Here is a 20,000-nt window from a genome sequence, read left to right as displayed (position 1 = left end):
AGCATATACATCTGCTCTCAAAACCTAAAAATGTCATCTGAATCTCATTTTCGTCAGTGGAATGTGCTGCTTCCATTTGCCTGCATACCTCTGTCCAGTTCCCATAGTAGACCCTATTACAAGACACACAGGGCCTGTGATGACCATATTGTGATCACTACAGTTGCAAATGCTGGCAGCTGTCCCTGGGAGTGGGCAGCACAGGACAGGAAGTTCTGCATTCACGAACATGTGGTCAAGGTATTTGGAGAGAATCATTATGTTCTGATGTAACCCCCCAACCATGTCTTCAGAAATATAATGCTAAAGGATGACTGGGGAATTTAAAGGGGTTTTTCTTAAACATTATGGATGGGCGGATTCGCAGATACCCGGGATCGGTGGGTCCAACCTGGTTTAAAAAAAACCCCCAAAAACCTAAACCATATCTGGGCCTTAAATTGATCCCGGATATCTAGCCTGATGCCATTCCCCATACAAGTCTATGGGAACTAGAATCTTGCACTTTAAAATGGTGGTAGAAGGGATAAGGGATTGGCGCAAGCGCGCTATACTTATAGTATATAGTTATAGTCTCCCGTGCAGCTGTAGCGCTACTTCAGGGGCCGCTCATTATCACTCATAAATATGCACTGCTTTCCCTGCCCACTGGCAGTCCACACGTCTCTGGTTGCAGTCAGACGCGACCCCACCCTGCATGACCGTATGTCTGATTGTTTCAATCAGAGACACTGTGTGTCCGTCTCCACTGGTGTGTAAAAAAAAAAAAAAAAAAAGGCGCGAGGACCCCCCATATTATGGTACTTGGCACAGATAAAGTATACGGCTGCAGCCCCAGCCATGTGCTTATCTTGGCTGTGTATCACAATAAGCATAAGTTTACCCAGCTCATCCCAATTGCCCTTGTGCGATGGCAATCTGGGTAATAGGTAACCGCTCACAGCGGCCACTAAGTACTAGATTAGTAATAGGAGCAGTCTATGAGATCCCCCCATTACTAAACTGTAAGTGAAAAGAAATACAAATACCGAAAAAATTCTTTATATGAAATACAATACACGAAAAACAAAAAAAAAAAACACCCTCTTTCACACCTTTATTAACTCTCAAGACACCCAGGTCCGATGTAATCCACAAGAGGTCCTATGACGATTCCAGCTCTACTATATCTGGAGAGACAGCACACAGACACAGAATGTGATTGCCTGCTGTGAGCTTCAGGCAGAGAATGATTTAGCCGCAGTGATGAGGGATGACGTCACTCAGGTTATGTGTTGTCATAGGTGGAAGACCTCAAGCTGTAAAAGCAAGAAACTTGAGTGACATAACTGCGGCTCATTCTGTGCCTAAAGCTCACTGCGGGATGATGTTTTATGCCCATGCGTTGTGACTTCAGATGTAGCGGAGCTGGAATTGTTGTAGGACCTTGTGTGGCTTACATCAGACGTGGGTGTTTTGGGGGTTAATAAAGGGATTAAAAGGGTTTTTTTCTGTATTGTATGTCAAATAAAGGATTTTTTCGTTTGCTGTGTTTATTTCTTTTCATGTACTGATTAATAATGGGGGTCTCATAGACACCTCCTATTTCTAATTTAGGGCTTAGTCGCAGCTGTGAGCTGACATTAACTCCTTATTACCCTGATTACTACAGCATCAGGGCGCTTGGGAGAAGTCGGGTAAAGTTCCGGTATTGTCGCAACCAATGAATCCTGGGCGGCTGCAGTCTACTTTTAGGCTGGGGGCCCCAATAAGCATGGGCCTTCCCAGCCTGAAAATACCAGCCCCCAGCTGTTAGCATTATCACTGCTGGGTATCAAAATGGGGGGGTACGCACACAGTTTTGTTTTTTTAATTATTTATTTAAATAATTAAAATAAAGCCGCATACGTTCCCTCTTATTTTGATACATAGCCAAGATAAGCTCACAGATGGGGGCTGCAGCCTGTGGCCATATGCTTTATCTGTGCTGGGTATCATATGGGGGAACCCTATACCAATTTTTTTTATTTTTACATCATAAGTACGCACACAGCATGTGTGGTTGCAGTCAGACATGCTGTCTCATAGGGTGGAGGTGCAACCGGCTGCAAACAATCACAGACGGCCAGTGGGTTGGGGAAGCAGTGCATATGCATGAAGGATAATGAGCAGCCCCGGAAGTAGTATGAGCTGATCCCAAAGTAGTGTATACAGTCATGCAAGAGAGTATAATGCGCCTGCTTTCCTCCCCCTTTTTTTTTTTTTATTTATTTTAATTACCGGAGTTTCTGGCCCCAGATGGTTACCCATACTTTCAGTCCAGGTCCTCCCACCACTATTCAGCATCCATCATGCAGCAGGCTCTAGTCTTAATCAGGCAGTTCTATACATTTTTGCTAAGGTAGTTACTGTATTTTTCGGATTATAAGACGCACTTTTCCTCCCAAAAATTTGGGAGAAAATGAGGGGTGCGTCTTAAAATCCGAATATAGCTTACCGGGTTGGTGATGGAGAAGGGTCACTGTAGGCAGGACGATATTGTGCTGCTCTGTGCAGCGGCCGGCGCAGATCTGTTAGGTGGCCGGAGCGGCTGCCCGGCGAGGTTCTGAACGGCCGCTCGGTGCTGCCCGGAAAGGCTCTGTGCGGCGGCCTGCGCTGCTATGTGCTGGTGCTCAAGATATCAGTGGTAAGTTCTTCAAATAATGGCGCCCATAGTCTGCGCATGCGCAGATTGAGCTCTCGCCTCAAGCTCCCATCTGCACAAGCGCCGACTGCGGCCGCCATTTCCTTGAAGCCCGCACCGCAGACATCTTCAGAATGGCCAGTGCCCGCAGCGAGCACTAGCACACAGCAGCACCGGCCGCCACAGCACACAGCAGCGCCGGCCACCCCAGCACGGCTCCGCAGTTAGCATCTGGGACCCCTCTGCACTGCCCGCAGCATGGACCTGCTCCACCACCGCCGCTGCCTCCTGTGACCACCGCTCCACCACTGCTGCTGCCCCCAACGGTAAGACACTGGATTATAAAACGGACCACAGATTTTTATTTTTTTTACTTTTTTAGCTTTAAATTTGGGGTGCGTTTTCTAATCCGGTGCGTCTTATAAAACGAAAAATACGGAACTTTAAGGCAGCTATCCCTAACCTGCGGCTCGTGACCTGTGGCTCGTGGCTGTCTGCCAGCTTGGTGCATTGGCAGAAGGGATAGGTAACCGCTATGAGAGCAGGTCTCCACATGACCACTTTTTTGAGTAGCTGGAGACAGAAGAGCAGATCTGGTTGTACATATACTGGACCTTGAGAGATAAAGGAGTTGTCACCTTTCAGTTAATGTTTGTCCCAGAGTACAGTCTAGTATATATAAAAAACTAAAATATCACACCCTGTATTCATCTTCCCCGGGTCCACTGGCGAGATTATGCCACTTTTCTCCATGTCTGGTATTGGCTATGGCACTGGCATCATGTCAACAGCTCAGCAGCCAGTCTGTGAGCTCAGCTACTCTGAGTGGTGCATTCCTTGTACACTGGCGGTCTCTGAGCTCACTGACTGGTGGCTGCCATGCTGTCAACGTGATGTCAGCGCTGCAGCTGATGGCACAGTGCAATGGCGGAGACTCCACTCTGGACCCAGGTCAGTGATTACTGATAATTGGAGCTTTGGTGTCCCTACTTGGAGGAGGGAGAATGAATGGGGGAACTGGATGTCACTACTTTGGGGTGATGGTGGGTGCTGGCTCTTTTAAGGTATGTGCACATATTAAGTATTTGCTGAAAATTCTGCACCATTTCTGCATCTCTTGGCAGGAAAAAAAGTCAACACACACAGAGATAGGTTCCCATGATTGGGGATCATAAATGTGATTAACCATCTGTGTATATACTTCAGCTGGATAGAGCGCATGTTGGCATTTTTGTCCATTAAACCAGCTGAGGCAGTCTGTGTTGTGTAGGGTTTCAATACCCCTATATTTTGGTCTGGTTAATCGTCTAATCACTGTGACGACTGTGAACCTTGGTTTTAACTCATCTATGATCTACTGTTCATTTTTATATTGGAATATTAAAAGTTATGTTTTATGTCTGATTACTCTATTGGCTCAGCTATTGGTCCAGCTACTTCTACTAACCATTGTGGATCTTGTTTTGTATATTGCTAACTGTCAGGAAAAAAAGTCACAATCACTTTGCTGGCATCAGGAAACGCATCAGGTTCTTGACAAATCTACACCCAAAAAAACACATCAAAAGCGCAATGTGTGCCCACAGCCTTAAGAATAATAATGGTGGGGACCAGTGCTTTCAGGGATTTTGCTATAATTTATAAAGTCTCCAGGACTGGATACATCACTGTTAATCCAAATAAATATGCAACCATGAAATGTCAAGATATAGTAGTGCAAGTGAGCAGCACGGCAACATATCGGAAGATCCCGGGAATCCGCAGAAGACGAGTAGAACTCGTGTTCAGCTCCTTTTTAAAGCATTAGTAGCATCATAATGTTAACAACCAGCTTGTGCATTTCTTTGTTTTACCCTCAGCAGAGATTTATAGGAATATTTTAAATATGCGGCAGAGGAAAATGAGCCCAGCAGAATGTATCTGATCTTTTTCTAAAAGGCTGTTGCTCTTGTTGCCAAGCAACACATTTACAAGAACTCCGCCATAGAGTGCGCACGCACCAACCTTTTATGTTCTCAAAGGCAACATGGAGATGAAGTTTGCAGATGTGCAGGAGCAGAGGACTCCTGCTCGTATAGAAGAGGGAGATGAGCAGTGTGTGGCACATGTTAATAATCGTAAAATTGAGGGGTGCCAGGGAGGACATTTAGGGATCTTCTTAATGTAACATGTGTTTTATCTTCACCTCTTTGCCAAATGCACTTTTTTGTTTTTCTTTGTGTGTGTGTGTGTAGGGGGGTGGGGGGGGCAGCTTTGGAGGGCTGGACCAGTTCTGGCTCTCATAGACTTATATTGAGACCGTGTGACTTAACTTCTGACTTGTGGCCAATCATATGATACAGGCACAACATGGCGCCGCGGAACCAGAGGAGCACCGAGAAATGATGAAGCCGCTGGATAGTGAGTATAATTCAGGGGGCAGGGAGCTTACATTTAAAGCACCACTCCGGCAGTAAAATTAAAAACCTCTCGAGTGGTTCTTTAAATGTGAGTCCCCCTACCCCCTGTATTGTACTCGCCTTCCGGTGGCTTTATCTCTATCTCTGTTGCTGTGGTCGGTCTTCAGTGATTTTGTGACCTACCGGTAGCTCCAGTGTTTCATGGACCACACTGATGGTCACAGCTCAATACAACTCTAAGAGCCAATCAGAAGTTATGGGCACAACATGGCAACACGGGACTGGAGCGGCGCCAAAAATTTTGATTAATTACGGGCCGTTGACTTAAATTTAACACTGCTGTTCTGTTTGGTCAAAATTGACCGAATTTGATTTTGTTTTAAATATTCATTATGCGGTTCTGAAACTTGTGGTTAATTGACTTTTCCTCATTTGAGGGGTTCTTATTATGGGTTGGTTTTGTTTTTTGTTTTTCTTTTTTTCAAAAACAACCAGAACATAGGTGTGTAGTAAACCTGAGCAGAACAGCAGAATTAAAGCATCACTTAAGTGCTGAAGAAAAAGAATGCTGAAGTGGTGCTATCAAGTGTATGGCTACCTGTATGGTTGGCATTGATACCTAGTAAAGTGTATCCTTCATTCTAGAGGTCATGTGGGCCTTGGCACTATCAAATTCTCTTTGTCAGTGTTAGAAAATGCTTACCTTGGTTGACCACATAAACAGATTTTTTTTTTTTTTTAAGGGCTCAAAATGGGTTAAATAATAAAATGAATTTATGCTTTTGTCACCTTTCTGGTTCCAATGTGACTAAAGGGGGCTTTACACGCTACAATATCGCTAAAGCAATCTCGTTGGGGTCACGGATCTTATGATGCACATCCGGCCGCTTCAGCGATGTCGTTGTGTGATACCTATGAGCGATTTTGAATCGTCGCAAAAACGTTCAAAATCGCTCATCGGTAACGTCACCCCCTATTCCCAATTATCGTTGCTGCTGCAGTAACGATGTCATTCGTGTTTCCTGTGGCAGCACACATCGCTACGTGTGACACCGCAGGAACGAGGAACCTCACCTAACCTGCGTCCCGCCAGCAATGCGGAAGGAAGGAGGTGGGCGGGATGTTCGTCCCGCTCATCTCCGCCCCTCCGCTTTTATTGGGCGCCCACTTAGTGACGTCGCTGTGACACTGCACGAATTGCCCCCTTAGAAAGGAGGCGGTTTGCCGGTCACAGCGACGTCGCTATGCAGGTAAGTAGTGTGACTGTTCCTAGCGATGTTGTGTGCCACGGGCAGCGATTTGCTTGTGTCGCACAACCGATGGGGGCGGGTACGCTCGCCAGCGATATCGGTAACGATATCGCAGCGTGTAAAGCGGGCCATAGTCTCCTGCCGATCTCCACTAGCTGCTACTGCGTTGACCTCTCGAAACCTGGACCGGTGACCACTGCAGCCAATCACTGACTGGTGCTGGTCACGTCGGCAGCCAGCGAATTAGCTGAAAAGTAATTTCTTGTGTGCTCACAGGGTCCAGGAAATAAAGAGCAGCTTGAGAACAGAAGAGCAGAGTGAAGGCAGATAGCCGTAACGTACATGACTGAGGCAGTGATAGATCCAGGAAAGGGTTAAGGAGTAAGGGATGGGGGTTTTACCTAAGGAATGCGGTGGGGGGGGGGTGAGTGAGCAGGAGGAGAGACGGGGGGGCAGGGGCCATATAAGAGATAGGTCCCATGTTAAGGTGTCATTCCTTTGTCCTGGACTCAAAGACTGAACCAGCAGTATGGATGCCTTGCTGAGGAGCGTTCAGACAGCGGCTTTGACGTGTAGGCCCGAATGGATTCAGGCCCAGCTAGACGAATTGCTGAAGAGTGCCCGGGATACAGCATCTGTCCCTTCTGAACTTTCTGAACATCAAACTCTAAGAAGATCAAGACCTCCTGAGAGACTAACTTCTGAAATGGCCAATAGGACTCACAATAGGATCATAAGTCCTTCCGTTACTTCTAGGAAAAGAGCAAAGCGCAGCACGGCCTCTGATCCTTCTTACAAACCAGGAAGGAAACTACAGTACAAGAATAACAAAGGACAGAGAAAAGAGCCCGACCATCTAACCAGAGAGACACCAAGAAGTGCAAGGAGAAAGTCCAGCTCTACTGATGTGCCAGCCAGAGAAGCAGCCACACAAGCTACAACTGACGTGACAACAGCCCACCATGAATCCTTAGAACTTCCTCAACAAACTTTGTATCATTCTAGAGGACATCATACGGCCTTACCCCAGGAAATGAACCAACACGGGGGGACGGGCTTAGGACACACAACATTTCCGGATCCGGGTTCTCATTACACGAGGAGTGGTAGGAATCCAAAAAGACAACTGCGCAAAAGTACTTTAACCAGACAAAGACTTCATCAGCCGGCTCAGGATGTGAGTCAGGCAATAAATCTACAGCTACAAGACTCAGCAGAGATTCCAGACAATGACTATGACACAGATAACGACTCCCCACTAGAGGGCAGCAGCACGCAGCACTTCAATAATGGAGGGGCTGTAGAGACTATAACTAATACGTCACGGACGGCTGGTCAGCCTAGGACGCAGCCAGGTATTGGTGAGAACACTTTTTCTTGTCCTATATCTAGTGTAACAACACCTGTAATGAGTCCAGTGGGCGCAGTTGGGGGTACAGTTCCCGGCAATGTAGGATGGGATCTTAATTCAGTAGTACAGCAATTCGTGTCAGGGGTTAAGGAGGCGTTGAGTCAGTCTAGCTTACCCATAACTTCTTCTCCTATTGCTGCATGGTGTGGAAATGGTCGCCGGACATCGGAGGTGGTAAGTCAGTCGTGTGCTGATCCAGAGACACAGGAGGACGCAGTAATTTCACAAGGGGTTACATTATCTGATGCAGCAAAAGGAGAATTATATGTATGTTTTGAGGGTCCTCTAGGAATTCATTTGAAACAGGAGGTTAGGGAGAAGATTTGGGCCGACGAATATGTGGAAATATTTTCATTATTGCCCTTAGAAAAATATAACTTGGATAGAGTCAGGTTTGATGAGAGGAAAAGAGAGGAACAAGAAGGACGCTATCGTCTCATCCCCCAAACATTTAGCAATTGGTTCCAGGCTTTTGCCATATTAGCAAGTGTAATAGGCCAAAAAACTCCTGAACATTGCTCTGCCTTATTTTGTTACATGAATTCTATCGGGGAGGCGCACCGTGTGTATGGAGGTTTAGCATGGCTGCGCTATGATGAGCAGTTTCGCCAACGAAAGGCTGGTCGCCAAGGGATTCGTTGGGATCACAAAGATATTAGTTTATGGATGCGTCTCATGACAGCGCCACGTGGGGTTAATCAGCCCTTTCAGGGCTATGTCGGCAGATCATCAGCAATCGGATTGTCGGCAGCAAACAGAAAAGGTTGCTGCTGGCAGTTCAATGATAGCCAGTGCAGATTCGGAAACACATGCAGGTACAAACATGAATGCACCTTCTGTAGTGGAAACCATAGCCTATCCAAATGCTGTAAACGAAATAAAACCCCAACAGCAGAGATTAACCAAAAAGGGGGAAACCCCAATTAGACTCGGGGAGATGGTGGGCTATCTAAGCAGGTACCCAGATAGAAAAGCAGCACAATTGCTGGGGGAGGGTTTCTCAGAAGGTTTTAAGATCCCATCTACTTCAGGCCCATTAACCTGTTCTCGTAACCTTGCTTCAGCTTATACATATTCTCACATTGTCTCCACAAAACTAAACAAAGAAATTGACCTGGGCCGCATGGCAGGCCCATTCCCCAAAATGCCAATAGAAAACTTAAGGGTCTCTCCATTGGGGGTGGTCCCAAAGAAGGAACCCAATAAGTTTAGGCTGATCCATCATCTGACCTTCCCTCATGGAAGCTCAGTTAATGATGGAATCGATCAGGAACTTTGCACAGTCTCGTATACTTCATTTGATACAGCGATTGCATGGGTACAGAAGTACGGCAGAGGAGCTTTAATGGCAAAAACAGACATTGAAGCTGCCTTTAGACTCTACCAGTCCATCCACAAAGCTTCCATCTCTTGGGTTGTCAGTGGCAGGGAAGGTTTTATGTAGACTGGTGTTTACCGATGGGCTGCTCCATCTCATGCTCCTTGTTTGAATCATTTAGCACATTTTTGGAGTGGGTAGTAAAGAAGGAAGCCGGCGTGCGTTCTGTCCTGCATTATCTAGATGATTTCCTATGTATTGGTCCACCAAAGCCATTTGTTTGTGCTTCATTATTGGCAGCGATTCAGTCGGTTTTTAAGTGTTTTGGAGTACCGTTAGCATCAGATAAAACAGAAGGCCCGTCTACACTTATCAAGTTTTTAGGAATTTTAATTGACAGTGAAGCAATGGAGTGCAGATTACCAGATGACAAGGTCAGTGATCTGCTGGAGGCAGTCAGAGAAGCTAGATCTCACCGTAAGATCAGATTAAAGGATCTACAATCGCTGTTAGGAAAAATGAATTTTGCGTGTCGCATTATTCCAATGGGTAGAGTTTTTTGTAGGCGCCTAGCTGCAGCTACCTCAGGCATAACCTTTCCACATCACTTTGTGCGGCTGGCTAGAACATTAAAGGACGATCTGGCGGTATGGGAACAGTTCTTAATGGAGTTTAATGGGAGGTCATTGTGGATCAGACCACCGGTTTCAAATTTTGATCTAGACATCCACACTGATGCAGCGGGGTCAACTGGTTTTGGTGCATATTGTTCAGGACAGTGGTGTGCAGATAGGTGGCCAGAGAGTTGGAGAAACAATGGGTTAACATGAAACTTAGTACTCCTTGAATTGTTCCCCATAGTGGTTGCTTGTGAAATTTGGTGCAATATTTTCCGAAACCGAAAAGTGAGATTTCATTGTGATAACTTGGGAGTTGTAGAAGTCATCAACAAACAATCAGCTTCTTCCCTGCCTGTTGTTACGTTGCTGCGTCATCTAGTGCTGCGCTGTTTAAAGTCACATTGTCAGATTACAGCTGTGCATGTCCCCGGTGTTTGCAATTCTGTGGCTGATGCTCTGTCTCGTTTTCAGTGGGACAGATTCCGTTCGTTAGCCCCGATGGCAGAGGTAGAAGGCAAGAAGTGTCCGGATTTTCTGTGGTCACTGCCAGTGACACCGCATACGCTCTGATAGAACGGTCTGTGGGTGTAAGCACATGGCAGAGGTACCAGTCAGCATGGAGGGAATGGGAAGACTTGTGTGCTCTAGTGGCACATGATGCCAGTGTACATGACAATGTTTCCTTGTTGTTATTTTACATTAGCAGGGCCTTTGTGGACGGTACTTCATTGTCCAGTATTAATAGTAAAATGTCTGGATTAGCTTTTTGGTTTATGTTGCACGACTTCACTGATTACACAAAGCATTTTTTAGTTAAGCAGGCTCTAAAGGGTTACAGGAAAAGTTGTAAGAAGACCAGAGATAAACGGCGTCCGATTTCTTTCCAGTTATTGCAACAGATACTGAGTGTACTAGGCCGAGTCTGGAGCAGTCCGTTTGAAGTGTTACTCTTTAGTTGTGCATTCACACTGGCCTTCTTTGGAGCTTTTAGAGTCAGTGAGTTAGTGTCGAGTAGCTCCACCAGAAGTGGGGGTCTACAAGCCGAGGACGTGCATCAGTACACAGACAGATTGGAATGTTTTCTAGCAAAGTCAAAAACTGATCAACAGGGTAGAGGAAAATGGATCACATTGTTTCCTTTAAGCGGTTCCAGGGCCTGCCCGGTCATCTGTTTTAGAAACTATGTCTTAAGAAGGCCAAATATCCAAAGTTCATTACTAATTCATGAGGATTGTAAGTCATTGTCACAATTTCAATTCACAGCAGTTCTTAAAAAATGCCTGACAATATTGGGAGAGTCTCCAAATGCATTCACTTCACACTCATTTAGGATAGGAGCAGCCACAGAAGCTGCTAGATGGGGCTTAGGGCCTGACATAGTTAAAAAAATCGGGAGATGGGAATCGAGCAGATTTAAGAGTTACATTAGATTGCATTTATTATAAATGGCGTACATGTATATATATGGGTACATTTATTATAAATGGCGTACATGTATATATATATATATATGTGTACATTTTGGTAATCTTATAGTAGTTGTGTCTTCATTTAGACAATTGTGTGATAATTGTGTTTTTTGTTTTTTGTTTTAGCTGAACAGCAATGCCTGGTTTGGATCATGGGACATTCATTTGTTTTTTGGGGGGCCTTACGTGCAGCAGTCAGGCCTAATGGTAAACAGTTGGGGTTGCCCAGTTCCTTGGCACGGGTGACATGGATAGGAAAGAGGGGAATGCAGTGGCATCAGCTGTTAAAAGAAATCCAGTATCATGTGGAGTTCTACCGCCCCCCGGACGTCTTACTTATCCATTTAGGTGGTAATGATTTAGCAATAAGAACATCAAGACATTTAGTTAGGAACATAAAGCTCGATATGTTGAATTTATGGAGGTCTTACCCAGAAACAGTGGTGGTCTGGTCGGATATAGTAGCTAGACAAATGTGGAGAACAGCGCGATCAGTGGCTCGCATCAATAATACAAGGATAAAGGTTAATAAAAAAATAACAAAATTTGTGTTGGAAAATGGAGGGGTGGCCATACGTCACCAGATGCTTGAAAATACAAAGGAACATTTTTGGAGAGATGATAAGGTACATCTTAATGACATTGGCATTGATATATGGATGTTGGGAATACAAGAAGGAGTAGAACGAGCCATTAAGTTGTGGAGGAACTCACTCTTGTAAGGTGTCACAAGAGCGAGTCTTGGCGGGATGTGGTTGTTTAAACCCCCTCTTTGTTGGTTGGAGAATTATGTTTTTAATGGGGTCCCTGGGCCAGAGCTCAGCGGACAGTGGAATATGGGTCCCTGGGGAGGAGCTCAGTGGACAGTGGAATAGATGGGTCCCTGGGGAGGAGCTCAGCGGACACAAGGAAAATGATCAAGGGGTATACCCAGATTCCCCCTTGAGCTAGGTGTACACGGCGGAGGGGGATATGGGGCTGGGATTTATAACAACCACATCTCTGGGCCGATAATCTTGTTTTTTCTTGTTGATGTTTTTTCTTATAAAAAATAAAGGGCTGCTGTGGCCAAAATTTTAATCCATGTCACGCAGTGTGTGGTGTCTTATTTATTAGGTTACCAGGAGCGCAATTCACTAGTCCATCAGTCAAGCAGAGTGAAGGCAGATGGCCGTAACGTACATGACTGAGGCAGTGATAGATCCAGGAAAGGGTTAAGGAGTAAGGGATGGGGGTTTTACCTAAGGAATGCGGTGGGGGGGGGGTGAGTGAGCAGGAGGAGAGACGGGGGGCAGGGGCCATATAAGAGATAGGTCCCATGTTAAGGTGTCATTCCTTTGTCCTGGACTCAAAGACTGAACCAGCAGTTGTCCCACCCACCCTCCCTACAATAAAGGAAAATGTATCAATATCAGGACTTTGCAACACTGTCAATATCTAACAATGTTTTGGTATTCGTACCGTTAATGATTGTTGTACGTATACCCTCTTTCACTTGTAAAGCGCCATGGAATAAATGGCGCTATAATAATAAATAATAATAATAATAATAATAAAGTATTCAACATCATCGGTATTTTATCAACATTATTAGTATTGTATCAATTGTTATCAGTAATGTATCCAAATTGACAATGTCATATCAACATATTAATATTGTATTAACTTTTTAATATTGTATGTTACAGCAGCATTTGGCGGCGGCGGGATGTGGTTGTTTAAACCCCCTCTTTGTTGGTTGGAGAATTATGTTTTTAATGGGGTCCCTGGGCCAGAGCTCAGCGGACAGTGGAATATGGGTCCCTGGGGAGGAGCTCAGTGGACAGTGGAATAGATGGGTCCCTGGGGAGGAGCTCAGCGGACACAAGGAAAATGATCAAGGGGTATACCCAGATTCCCCCTTGAGCTAGGTGTACACGGCGGAGGGGGATATGGGGCTGGGATTTATAACAACCACATCTCTGGGCCGATAATCTTGTTTTTTCTTGTTGATGTTTTTTCTTATAAAAAATAAAGGGCTGCTGTGGCCAAAATTTTAATCCATGTCACGCAGTGTGTGGTGTCTTATTTATTAGGTTACCAGGAGCGCAATTCACTAGTCCATCAGTCATGGCTGCTCCTTTATTGCCTCATCACTTACCATGTCTTTCATTTGAGAGCCTCTGCAGTGATCTAATCCTAGGTTTGGCTTCTGAAATTCCAGCAAAGGCAGCGGAAGATCTGGCTTGTTGGGTGAATGGCTATCCTTGTATATGGATGGCCAGAATGAGCTCTGCTCCTTGCTGGTGGCTTTCTGCTGTAGCTCATATTGGGGGAAATGAACAGCGTATAGGATGAAGGTTTTTGTGATGGGACAATCACTTCCAAATTTACATAGCTTTTATGCCTGTGTATATGTGTTTGTTGTAGAGGTTTTTAACAAAACCCTAAAATACGGCCCAGAGGTTCTCCGTTTTGCAGATGCAGAACAGTGACTACATGAAGCCAGGGCCTAATGAAATGCGAGCATGTATGCCACCATCCGCTCTAACAATGGCAGATAAGAATCCCCTGGTGATGTGTATGGATGCGTCTTGCTGCAGTGATCCTGTGTCCTGTATTCTGTTTCAGTGTATAGCTTTATGGGAAGGAAAGCAGCGCAGTGCTATACAGATCAGCAAAATGGGCCGGAAATAGACAAAATAAAAGGCAAATCCTGCAGAGTGGCTTTATTACATTGTGGAAATCCGATAGTACGGAGAGTGCCTAATCCGATTCTAGCCCGGATAGGATGTATATGTAATGTGAGTGTTCATGGCTGACAGAAAACCCTTTTGTATGTTTTTTCTCTCCATAGCCACTGTATTCACCAGATCCTGGAAAGCGTCAATCACATTCACCAACATGACATTGTGCACAGGGATCTTAAGGTAACGTTCCTGGTTATTGTGCAGTGGATTTTCTGTGGATGCCTATCGTTTCTTATAACCCTAGTGTGCAGGAACCCAAGATGATTGTATAGAGTCTTCCCAGCCAATTGTGCTGTATACAGTAGCTACACTATATATACTGTAAGATCATGCGGTCACAATCTCAGCTCTTCAGATTTTTGCAGTTTAGACTTGATCTTGAACGTTAACCATCTCCTCTCCTCCTCTTTCTGCCTTCCCTACTTCCTTCCTTTTTCTTTCTTCCTTAAGACACTTTTTTTATTTTTCCCCTCACCGCAGCATTACCACCTTCTTACACATAAGCTCTTACACATAAGCCTCTTGGGCTAATCATATGTCAGACAAGACACTAGATTGTCAGGTATTGGAAGATAATGGCATCTGCAATGCTGCATCAGAAAGTTCTCATCGCCACCTAGTGACTGCGGCAGATATTACATGTCAGTGATAATACGGTTACCTAATTAATATCTCTACCATTGAAATTCCCCTTGCCTTTAGCTTTGATCTTTTGGTTCTCTTCTTTCTGTAGCCTGAGAACCTGTTGCTGGCTAGTAAATGCAAGGGTGCTGCTGTGAAACTCGCTGATTTTGGCCTAGCCATTGAAGTTCAGGGAGACCAGCAGGCATGGTTTGGTAAGTATGAGAATGCTTTTATTGCATTTAGTGCTTGTTCTAAACATTTAAAATCCTTTTAACGATTTACAGACCATGGTGAATTCTATAGGCAGGTATTCTACATGTTATCCAGGAGATCCTGTTGATTTATATACTGTATATTATGGCAGCCAGTGTCTTAAGGATCCATCGTTCACTTCATTGTGACCACCCCGTGTTCTGTCTTGCAGGCTTTGCTGGTACACCAGGTTACCTCTCCCCAGAGGTGTTGAGGAAAGATCCCTATGGAAAGCCAGTTGACATATGGGCTTGTGGTAAGAATCCCTCTATTTTAGATAGTGACAGTCACTCCGAGGGTTAATCACCTCTGTGCTTAGAGGCTATACAAGAATAATCCGGCAAGGCATAGACCCTGAGGAAGGCTTGTACTCGGTGCTGATTACATCACTAGATCAGTTGGTTTAAAGGGAACCTGTCACCAGATTTGGCGACTAAACCACAGCCACCACCACTGAGCTCTTATATATAACATTCTAAAATACTGTATGTATGAGCCCAGACCGCTGTGTAGAACATAAACGCTTTATAATACTCCCCTAAGGGGAGGTCCGGTTCAATGGGTGTCTCTGCTCTTTGGTGCAGCGCCTCCTCTCTGCATCGATCGCCTTCTTCTGAGGCCAGTGTGCATGACGCGTCCTATGTCGTGCACACTAGCCAGGATTTAGGTCCTGCTCAGGCGCACTTTGATCTTCTCATTTCAGTGCAGATGAAAAACACTTTTATAATACTCACCTAAGGGGCGATGCGGTTCGATGGGTGTTGCTGCTATCTGGTCCAGGGCCTCCTCCCTGCTGCGATCTCCATCCTCCTTCTATCCAGCCCAGTGTGGATGACGCGTCCTACATCAGCTACACTTTCTGGCATTGAGGGTCTGTGCAGGCGCACTTTAATTTGACCTGCTAAGGGTAGATCAAAGTACTGTCATGCACAGGCGTGAGGAAAGGTTAAAGACGGCCCGCGCATGCGCACTACGATACTTTTGCGTTATACAGCATGGCCTGGGCTCTTATATACAATATTCTGGAATGCTGTATATAAGAGCTCATTGGTGGTGGCCGCAGCTTATAGTCGCCAAATCTGGTGACAGGTTCCCTTTAAGCCTTAAAGCTCAGTTTCAAAACAGGGAAAACCAATGAACTTGAAATATAGATTGTGATAATTTTTCTTTCTTTCTTTGTTGATTTTAGGGGTCATTCTGTACATATTACTAGTGGGTTATCCTCCATTCTGGGATGAAGATCAACATAAACTTTACCAACAGATCAAAGCTGGAGCATATGATGTAAGTAGGAACATTAAGACTCTTCTTGATTTATGATTTTTTTTTTGTCCTTATACCGAATATTTGGGGCTTTTTTTGTGATAACCTTTCCATTTTTTCAGCTTATTATTTAAAGGGAATATGTCAGCAGATTTTTGCCACCTAACCTGAGAGCAGCATAACGTAGGGGCAGAGATCCTGATTCCAGCGATGTGTTACTTACTGTATAGTTTTGGTAACATCACTGCTTAATCAGCAGTAAATTATCACTACTTGGCCTGCTGCCAGATTGTCCAGCATATTCATTGAGATGTATCCATACAGATTTTTCATATATATATATATATATGTGTGTGTGTGTGTGTATGTATATATATGTGTACATATATGTATGTGTGTGTGTGTGTATATATATATATATATATATATATATATATATATAATCTATAGAGAGAGAGAGATATATAAAATATATGTATACAGAGATATAGATATATAGAGATTATTTTATATATGTATGCATATCTATATCTGTATATATAATATTGTGTGTGTGTGTGTATATATATATATATATATATATATATATATAAATATATATATATATATATACATACAAAGCAAGAAGGCCTGCGGAGACACCATCACATGTTTCTCAACGCTGGCAGGAAACTAGCCAGGTCTTTCACCGGGAAGGAACAACCACGGGAAGGGCAGTCTCCAGTCAAGGAGACCACCTGTGCCAAACATGGTATCCATCCACAGACAGCCGTTTCAGGGTATTATTATTACTAGGCAATGTCCCACTAGCCAGATTCCTACTCCACACTGATGAGGGGCAAATACCCCGAAACGGCTGTCTGTGGATGGATACCATGTTTGGCACAGGTGGTCTCCTTGACTGGAGACTGCCCTTCCCGTGGTTGTTCCTTCCCGGTGAAAGACCTGGCTAGTTTCCTGCCAGCGTTGAGAAACATGTGATGGTGTCTCCGCAGGCCTTCTTGCTTTGAATATTTCCCAGGGGGCATTGCTCTAGAATAACTGCGTTGAGAAACACGTGATGGTGTCTCCGCAGTGGTGGATGTTGATCTCCCTAAGGTCAACCATCCTTGCTTATATATATATATATATATATATAATATATATATATATATATATATATATATATGATAGAGGTGTGTGTATGTGTATATATATATGTATGTGTATATATATATATATATATATATATATATATATATATATATATATATATATATATATATATATATATATATGTATATATATATATATATGTATATATATATATATATGTATATATATATATATATATATATATATATATATATATATATATATATATATATATATAATGTATGTATGTGTATATATCTGAGAGGGATGGATAGAGATATATAATATATATAGATAGATTTTTTTTTTATTTTTTCGATAGTCTTGCTATTGTGTAAGGGTAAGGTTAATGGATGCCCCCAAAACTAACTGGTCTCTTATTGTTGGGGTTGTGATGAATTTAGCTTTGTTTTTTCCTTAGGCCCCTTTCACACGTCAGTGATTCTGGGACGTTTGTGCTTTTTTTAAAACATACCAGAATCACTGACATACGCAGACCCATTATAATGAATGGGTCTGCTCACACCTCAGTGATTTTTCACTGCACGTGTCTCCGTGCGGCGTACCCGCGTGTGCGTGATTGCCGCACGGAGACATGTCCATTTTTTTCTGGCATCACTGATGTTCCACGGACCACGCAGTGGTGTGGTCCGTGAAACACGTGCCAGAGAAAAACGTGCTTTTAAAATAATAATCATTTTTACTCACCCGGCGTCCAGCGATGTCCTCTGCAGCCCGTTCTCCCTGCTGCTTCTGAGCCGGCTCTTATTGTCGCGCATATTCATTATGTGCGACACAGCCGACCCGGAAGCAGCTGCTGCGGGGGTCACCGCCGGCCGGATGCTGCACCGCGGGAGCGATCAGCACCATGGACAGCGGGAGCGCGCACAGGTGAGTTGTTTTCTAAGTGCAATCACGGGCCACGGAGAACGGAGCCCGGATTGCACTTAGACAACCCACGTGTGCCGTGAATCACGGCACACGCAGGGACATGTGCGTGTTTTACACGCCAGTGAAAAACGTCACTGTTTTTCACTGACGTGTGAAACGGGCCTAAATCTGAGCTGCAGTGGAAATGTATCTTTCCACCTAACCTTTGTCCCATAGAGGGACTAACATTTGGATTCGATACAACAGGGTAGTCAGCTTAAAAGGGTTGTTAAAATGGTCTGTGACCCCCTTTCCTCCGAAGCAGGGCTTTGTCTGTCCAGTCCTGCAGCTCATTCCAGTACAGTGAATGGGTCTGAGCTGCAGTACCGAACAGAGCCCATGGATGAGGGGGGCGCTATGGTTTGAAAAAGAAAAAAAGAAAAGAAAAAAATCTCTGACCCCCTGTGTCACTGGCATGATCATGTTCATTGTAATTTTTCACTTCATTCACAACCTAGAGGGCAGGATCTAGATACTTATGGTTACGTTTTTGCACCCTCTTCCCCTTTATCCATGACATTCATGACTGATATCCCAATGATGTACTTTCCATTGCTGCATTTTATAGGATTAGTATGCCTGTTATTCTATTGAAACTGCATTTAATAAAAGCCCTAAGCAATGTATGTAATTGTCTGAAGTGTTTTCTGGAGAGCCTTGCCGGCTATTTTCACAGCATACTCTCTAGTTTTGTATTGATTATATGTTTCCTTGATCATTATGTCCATACGTGCTGCTTTGTATGACGCACAATTATGGACGTGGGAGGAGGGGTGACAGTTTACACGTCCATGTTTATCATAGGGGGCTTTGGTTTTTGACCAATCTACTATAGTTTTAATAATTAGGCTTTGTTTCCTGTATTTCTTGGTTCTTAGTTCCCGTCACCTGAGTGGGACACCGTGACCCCCGAAGCTAAGAATTTAATCAATCAGATGTTGACAATAAATCCTGCAAAACGCATCACAGCCGATCAGGCATTGAAGCATCCGTGGGTCTGCGTAAGTTGTACTGTCCTGCAAGCAGTGTGTGTATAATGCTATATACATGGAGTGGAGGCGTTCTCTGAACTAGCTGAGCAGGTGCACCAAGTCCCCCGGTGCGGGATAGCTTATGTCTATCGGGCTCACCTGCTGGGAGCGGGAGATTGGAGAGGAAAGACCGGTTACAGTGTCATAACCCCACCTAATTGTTTGACAGATTATACACAAATATGATTTGCGTGATACAATCCTTTTAGTGTCTTGGTGCTTGATACATCATGACTGGCATTAGCACTGGTATTGATGACGGGGTGTGATTGGGTCAAATACTCCTGATTTGTGAATAGGCTTATGCCCTTTCATGAGTCCTGAGCGCCGGATGAGTGGCGTACACCTCTGTGTGCACCCCGCCACAAATACTACTCCCGTCCCAACTAGAGTAAGATTTGTGGCGTACTGAGTGCCCCCACTCATCATGAACTTGTCTTCTCCCTTCTTCGCTTTATTAGTGCTGGGTGAAAATAACGTAAGAAACGCCATTTTTAGAGCTTTTTCCACCATAATACTGGCATAAAAGCTTTCATGTATCAAGCCCATAATGTTTGTTGGTAATTAACCCAAAAATCTGTGCGCAGAATATTAATTGCCTGTCATACTGAATTTCTCAATGCATGACATGGTTTAGTTTATGCCACTTGATGCATTTCTATTTTTTTTTTTTTTCTTAATAATTTCATTTTTCTTCTTTCTTTTTTTTAGCAACGATCAACAGTGGCCTCAATGATGCACAGACAAGAGACAGTGGAGTGTTTGAGGAAGTTCAACGCCCGGAGAAAGCTTAAAGTACGTGTCATCGCCACTCTGCTGAGTGTATATATACACATACATACTGTACAAACACATTGTAAATTATGGAAAAGCTGCAAAACTTTTCATCTTTGAATATTTGTGGATAG

General features: G+C 44.1%; 1 protein-coding gene across 24 annotated transcripts in view; it reads left to right on the top strand.

The window, feature by feature from the left end:
- CAMK2G (calcium/calmodulin dependent protein kinase II gamma) overlaps nt 1-20,000 on the top strand; it is a 333,717-nt gene that overhangs the window by 243,908 nt on the left and 69,809 nt on the right. For all 24 annotated transcript variants that reach the window (XM_075348871.1, XM_075348864.1, XM_075348870.1 and 21 more), the window contains exons 6-11: nt 13,966-14,038; nt 14,592-14,694; nt 14,907-14,990; nt 15,924-16,018; nt 18,940-19,062; nt 19,804-19,887. In XM_075348871.1, coding sequence (XP_075204986.1) covers nt 13,966-14,038; nt 14,592-14,694; nt 14,907-14,990; nt 15,924-16,018; nt 18,940-19,062; nt 19,804-19,887 — 562 coding nt within the window. The remainder of the gene's footprint in view (nt 1-13,965; nt 14,039-14,591; nt 14,695-14,906; nt 14,991-15,923; nt 16,019-18,939; nt 19,063-19,803; nt 19,888-20,000) is intronic.

The sequence above is a fragment of the Anomaloglossus baeobatrachus genome, chromosome 5 (assembly GCF_048569485.1).
Source record: "Anomaloglossus baeobatrachus isolate aAnoBae1 chromosome 5, aAnoBae1.hap1, whole genome shotgun sequence".
Classification (NCBI taxonomy): domain Eukaryota; kingdom Metazoa; phylum Chordata; class Amphibia; order Anura; family Aromobatidae; genus Anomaloglossus; species Anomaloglossus baeobatrachus.
Note: the sequence above shows the minus strand (reverse complement) of the source record. Positions and strands in the feature narration are given on the sequence as shown.